At 30.8% G+C, this 6800-nt stretch overlaps 2 protein-coding genes across 2 annotated transcripts in view; both read right to left on the bottom strand.

Annotated features, from left to right (window-relative positions):
- LOC119840288 (beta-1,4-N-acetylgalactosaminyltransferase bre-4-like) overlaps window positions 1-4734 on the bottom strand; it is a 100259-nt gene extending 95525 nt beyond the window's left edge. The window contains exon 1 of the mRNA XM_038366835.1: window positions 4449-4734. The gene's annotated coding sequence lies outside the window, so the exon portion shown is untranslated. The remainder of the gene's footprint in view (window positions 1-4448) is intronic.
- Window positions 4735-6231: 1497 nt separating this feature from the next.
- LOC119840163 (beta-1,4-N-acetylgalactosaminyltransferase bre-4-like) overlaps window positions 6232-6800 on the bottom strand; it is a 7977-nt gene continuing 7408 nt past the window's right edge. The window contains exon 7 of the mRNA XM_038366676.1: window positions 6232-6380. Coding sequence (XP_038222604.1) covers window positions 6236-6380 — 145 coding nt within the window. The 3' untranslated portion in view covers window positions 6232-6235. The remainder of the gene's footprint in view (window positions 6381-6800) is intronic.

The following is a 6800-nucleotide window of genomic DNA, read 5'->3' as shown; positions in this document are numbered from 1 at the left end:
TATGTTAGTACGTCTAATAGACCATGCAGACGTTTCACGAAGATGTTTCAACAGGGTCCCGAGTCTGCTAACTTAAAATTACTTCTTTTGGTTCGTGTAAGAATTGTTTTACAGATTTGGGAGTCTTAAGTATCCTACTAATATTATAAATGCGAAAGTTTGTAAGGATGTGTGTGTGTTTATTGCTCTTTCACGCAAAAACTGACAAAAACTGAATCGATTGCAATGAAATTTGGTACGTAGACAGCTGGACAACTGGAATAACATATAGGCAACTGTTTATCCCGATATTCCTACGGGATACGGACTTACGCGTGTGAAACCGCGGGGCGCAGCTAGTTTATGATAATGCTATTGGATCGCAACTAGATTACCAGTGAAGTCTTATGCTATGGGATATTTTCCTTGGCAACACTGAGAACGTCTCATCGAGACACGATTGCAATTCACGTTATGTTATAACTACGATTTAATTATTGCAAAATATGGAATTTCGTTCCAATGACCATTGGATTGTAATCGACTGTCGATTGAGTTGTTATGGTATGAGATTTCACTAAAATTGGCCCTTCGCTACCAGGTCAATCTCTTACGTACAAGATCAAAAAAAAAATACCATAAATATCGTGATCATTCAAGGCTTGCTAACCACACCATTATGATTTATTTGACCAAACAATGATTGTTAGTTTTTATCACTAGTCTTGTCTAAAATATAAATTATTCTTACTATAGGATAATATTTGGTAATTCCAACGACTCATCAATGAATTCACATCCTACATTTAATGTAATCTAAAACAGCCCAGTTATTCAGAACAAACATTCATAACACGTCAGCTGACACAATTAAAACGGAAATTATTTGTAACACTGCACGAAGACTTAAATCCATACATTTAACTTCATCTAATATTTCTTATCACAGATGGTAACTAAATATCTTTAAAACATAATTAACAAGGTTATGAAATTCGAAATAGCTCGTCATACAAGCTGTATTTACTGAACACAGTCAAGGTAGTTTCAGACTTAGTACGAGCATTACAAAACAATTTACACACTTCATCGTGTTCTTCAACTAATTTGACTCTAATTTAAATATGTACAAGCAAAACAGACCTGTGTAGGTCAAACTATACTTCATTTTCATTTTAGACTTTCGATTAATGAATTAATGAATATAAATTACGAGCAATGAATTTTAGTTTCGTCCTAAGACCACACTTCATTTTGTGAATGACAAGTAAATGTTTTTAACTCCGCAATATTTTTTTAACTGTATTTCAAATATATATCATATATCTATATGAGTAATAAAACAAAAGAAGCAGAAAAACAATCATAAGGCGAGATATTAACCTGCGTCTTTCAGCAGTTTAGTTTATTATTAATATCAGTGAAGATAGAATTAATTTTTAAAATAACGGAGCTACTAGTGCTTGAATAAAAAAGAAACAATCTTTACTCAAGTCTATCTAATCTACACTTGAAGGATGACTTAAAGTATTAATCAATTGTTTATAATCAGCAGTTTTTCATTAACACGCAACTGGTTACATGGTCAGGTCATATTATAACAACACAATTTGAGAAATCTTGCAGTAGATTTACACAACAAAATTCACGAATAAATTTTAAATAATAATAGGGGAAAATAAATAGGTACAATATAATGAAACTGCAAGTAATTTTCCAATGACTCATTATTTCCATATTAATTGTTGTTCCACATTGAAATTTAAATAAACCCATATAAAACCTACAAGTATTACGTGTCAGTACAAACTAATGTGAATTTTTTTTTTTAATTCTGGCACGAATCTTGCTCTTTGGTTGTACTTTTAATGGCAACGTTGGTACTACGTTAAAATTCGATCAAGCGCGAACCGCGAGGACTTGTTAATTTTCTAGGCGACTGGACGCGTCTTTTGTTAGAAGTCCCGTCAAATGTTTCAAATCAGGGGAAAGTATATTAAAATTTGGCGAATAAACGATACATTAAGAGCCTTTAATATTTCCTACATCATAAATATAAAACCGGGAAAATTTAAACTATTCTTATTGTGATAATGTTCAAATATGTATAAATACATGCTATATGTTAATATACAGGCAAAAATGAATAATAGTGAAATCAATAGTTTATTTTTAAAACCAGCCATTTAAAAAGGAACTTGAGTGACAAGGCAGGAGTTCTTCAAAACAGGATAGGATGAGGAAAATTCTGGAAAAAATAAAAAACGTAACTAAAATAGGTGTTGTAAGTGGAATCGACAAATACTATTTTTTTATTGGATTGATTCATATTTTGTCGTTTGTCTGAGCGCACTAATCTCACGAACTACTAGGCCGATTCTCTATCAAGAATTCTTCATCGTTAGATATGCACGCGATCTTTGAGTGCTATAAGCTACATATGTTCCGAATAATTATCTCCTTCAAGGTAATAAGTAATAAATTGTATATTTTGATGTACAGTTCACACTATTATCTATACATTGATATGAAAAAGTACACAGAATTATATGATAAAAAAAAAACCATCATTTACATTAAGGTGAACTATAAATACAAACACGTAAACACAAGATTACTATTGACAAAAGATTAGGAAGCATGTGCAAATAAAACCTTATTGAAGCTTGTATCAATGTTCACACATTAGATAACTGGATGCTCAGTAAAAAAAAAAATTGAATCTGTAATAATGTAAACAACTTTTTAACATGTCTCTAAGAAATCCACTTTTTACAATTTACTTTGCTAAGAGTTGTAGCCTTATGGTTAATACATTCAAAGTAGTAAGGTGGATGGTATTATGAAAATGTTTTACTATATTTGTATATTTTGCCTTAACGGCTGTATTAATTAAGATGACATCTCACATAGACTTAACTCCTTACTTAGGTATAAAAACTTAGATGTTGTATCATTACATAACATTGCATTTTGCAGTTATACAAGACATGGAAATAAAGATAATATTCTTGTATAATCTACCTCCAATGTGTCATATGAAGAGTTTGTATTAAATAGCAATAATTTATTTTCTATAATCTATGGATACTGATAGTAATAGGGCAATTTGTACAACCATGTAATGACATAATCCGCAAAAGGAAAATAACCACTTTGGTCAATAAATTACTACCAAGGTTAGGCTATTGTTTTTAATGCTAATTACTTAAAGAATATCTACAGACAATTACTGACAAGTGATTATATTATTGTTGAGTTCAAGGTCACATTAATATCAAACATAGAGTGGGATCATCTAAAATCGTTATGGGATCCAGCGGAGATGAGAGAGCTTAATATAGATTTTGAAATTTTTAAGGTCCCATATAGTATTCATAGATTTTTTATAATCATATATCTTGAGATTTCCGGATAATTAAAATAAAATTAAATTTTTATTAATTGTAATTTTTAATATATTTTAAATAAATATATATTATATTTTTAATACACATTTTCTTATCAATGATATACTGTATATTACTTGAATACATCCAAAAAACTAATTAAAATTAAATATATAACAGTACTTCAGTATTAGTCATAATAATAATCCAAATGACTTTACAACAAACAAAATAACACCTTCATTGTATTACTATTAACAACTTGCAACAATGTAAGTGTACCAGAACCATCATTCCATTACACAAGATAAGAGGTGGATAGTTTAATACTCATCACAACACAATATGCCTTGATGATAACAGGTATACAAGACACGTAAGGTCAATTTAATACAGTTTTATTGCTATGTCAACAGCTACATTGTGATGTGACTATGAATAACTATTTATTTGTTATAATTAATAAATGCTACAGCAGTAAGGATATACATTTATGGAAATAATAGTTTGATTATTCATATTTCTATATGCAATAGTAGATAGAGTATACAACTTAGACAATATTTACCTTATTGCTAATTGTATTATATAATATGTAGCTATAAAATATATATTATTTACAATATTATTTTCAAACTGAACATGTGTTTGAACCGGTCTTGATTAAGATAAGGACGGCTTCTTTAGTAGTAGGTAAGGTAAAATGAACTTAATTAAATGCTTATGTGTTATTATGAATAATTTCTGTCATGTAAGTGTGAGTTTCAACTGCGCAAAATTAATGAAATTTATATCTGTGCTCTAAATATTATCATTTGCTTAATTTATTATTTAAATTTTAGAAAAAAAAAATGTTAATTTAATACAAAAGAGAAATTTACGTCATGTTTCACTTATTAGATTTTTTATAGTATTAAAACCTGTTTAACTTTGCAAATTTAATAATAAATTATGCTGTCAAACGAAGTTATGGCCTGTTCCCTTGGAGAATGTCTAAAATTAGAACAATGCTCAAGATGTTTAGCGTGCATTGTTTACATTAGTTGCAAAATAAACAAATTAATCTAGTTTCGCACTGACCTTAAGAATTGTTCGCTGTTGGATTCCGAATAACTCGTGCCAAAAAGGGTGAAAATTAGCACAAAAAACCAGTCTGTCCAGAAAAAATGCACTGCCTATTCTATAACCGCATGCTCACACAATCAATACTGTTAATATAGGTCGACAAGAATATTAATGTTCAGTAGAAAATATTATGTATAGATTAAACACGAAAAAACGGTGAAAGTGCGGAATTACAAATTTTAGCGGAAAGTGCACGACTGTTCACCTTCTACCGCAAACCGCAATATTCAACTGACGTTTCCTTAGCTGTCAATTGTCATGCTCGCAACTCAACTGTCGAGGTCGACTTGTTATATTGTGTTGCTAGATTTTAAAATCTTATTTAGTAAATGAGTCTGTTAGGTATATAAATAATGGCAAAGGAATGAAAATATTGCTGCAGCCATATTTTACGTGTCCAGATAATGACATAAATGTCAAAATACATAATATATAGCATACGAGCTCTCCGCCACGGCTACACCCGTGGTGCGTTTCGTATCAACAGCAATAGTTATAATCAGCATTAAAACTAAAAAGAACAGTTCGATCAAAACACACATATTTTTCTCTTCATATTTTAAAAACAGATCACGTATCCTTTTTATTAGTATCGCTATTAGTACCTTTCTTAAATTTTAATTTTAATACAACAATATAGCATTTTTAGTGTGGTACTTGAGTACACTACGCCACAAGCGGGCAACGTATTTGCAGAGGCACACCTCTTCAAATGTTCATGGGTGGTGGTGATCACTTTCCACCAGGCGAACCACCAGATCCGTTACCCACTATCACATAAAAAAGATTCCATGTAACCCAAAGTGACAGTATCGTCTTCGGAATTATTTTGCTACAAATTTCGCAATAAGTATACTACAGTTTTATTGTGCACAATAGTATATTGTGATTTGATATAGAAATATGTTTATTTTTGTATGCTAAATAGTTCTAATTTAACCAAATTTTCGGGAAAAGAATACACCTTAACGTAATGCGAATGTTCAGCGTTCGGTTTATATTTGGTAATATCATATCAATTAATGTAACGATAGCATAAATGCTTTGCAGATAAGACTTGTTCTCATTTCTTTTCTATCTACTAAAGAATACAATTTTTTTACGTATTCCAAATATTCAGAGATTACAATATTATATAAACAGGTAATAGCTGAAGGCACATGGAAGAGGGAGAGGGGGATTACCGTAACGTCTTAAAACAGTTCTAATGCCAGTGTTGAAAAAGACATAACTATCTATATAGGTCGTCTGTATGGTCCGTTCGTGTATTACTGCTTTTAGGGCTTATTACCCGTGGTCACCCAGTTATGACCCACTGTGGCTCTACGGATTATATATCTCCCTGTTGTGTACCCATGCTACCATGCTATGCCATTCGATAGCAGATAAACGTATTCTTGATATAAAAGTAGTTTTTACCCATACTCCACTGATGTCATGCTTTGAGCATAATGCTCAAGAGACTGGATTATATTCTCTCTCATCTCGGATCTCGGATGTCAGCACTTCCCGGTTTCTTTTCTACGCCACTTGGTATTATCCGTTAGTTTCCGATAGTTTCGATTTAGATGAGAAAACAAACAATTTGATTTTGTTTCTGGTCTCCTCGAGACTTGGTTATCATCGTTGGGTAAGTATATTAAGTGTATTAATAACGTACTTATGTGGTAACTAATGTAACTACTATTAAAAATAATAAATAAGATAAAGAAGTTTTTATAAAAAATACTTTTTAAAATTGTTTATTTTACAGTTTCTTTGTTGGGATTAATATCAACGAGAAAGTGTGTGTATAGATGATGTAATGTCAACGAAAGAACTTTATATCGCAATGTAGAAAGACCTTCATGCTTGTACCTCTTGATAGCGCCATGCAGTAAATTAAATCTGAAAAAAAATACAGCAGCATGGCTTTAATAAAGATTTATTTGTTATCACTATGAATGTATTCCAATTAGCAAATTACTATACTTATCAGACCGATTTTGGACTGAGTTCAATGTTTCATTAAGAAAGATGAGTACCTTTGTCTATACCGATCTGTATGTGTTGACTTTTGACCTATCAATGCGTATGCATCTTCGATTAATTAGCAATGCTCCGTTTCACTTGTATGTTTGTATATAACCGATCCTATATGATGATTTAGATCCACTATATAAATGGATATATTTAATTCGAAATTTGTTCACTTGTCAAGGATCGGTGACAATACAATAATTTCATGAGATATTTATTTATTTATAATCCTTTATTGTACAAACTTAGAAACAACAAGAACACAGTAAACAGAAAAAAAGACATCGT

The sequence above is a fragment of the Zerene cesonia genome, chromosome 5, assembly GCF_012273895.1.
Source record: "Zerene cesonia ecotype Mississippi chromosome 5, Zerene_cesonia_1.1, whole genome shotgun sequence".
Classification (NCBI taxonomy): domain Eukaryota; kingdom Metazoa; phylum Arthropoda; class Insecta; order Lepidoptera; family Pieridae; genus Zerene; species Zerene cesonia.
Note: the sequence above shows the minus strand (reverse complement) of the source record. Positions and strands in the feature narration are given on the sequence as shown.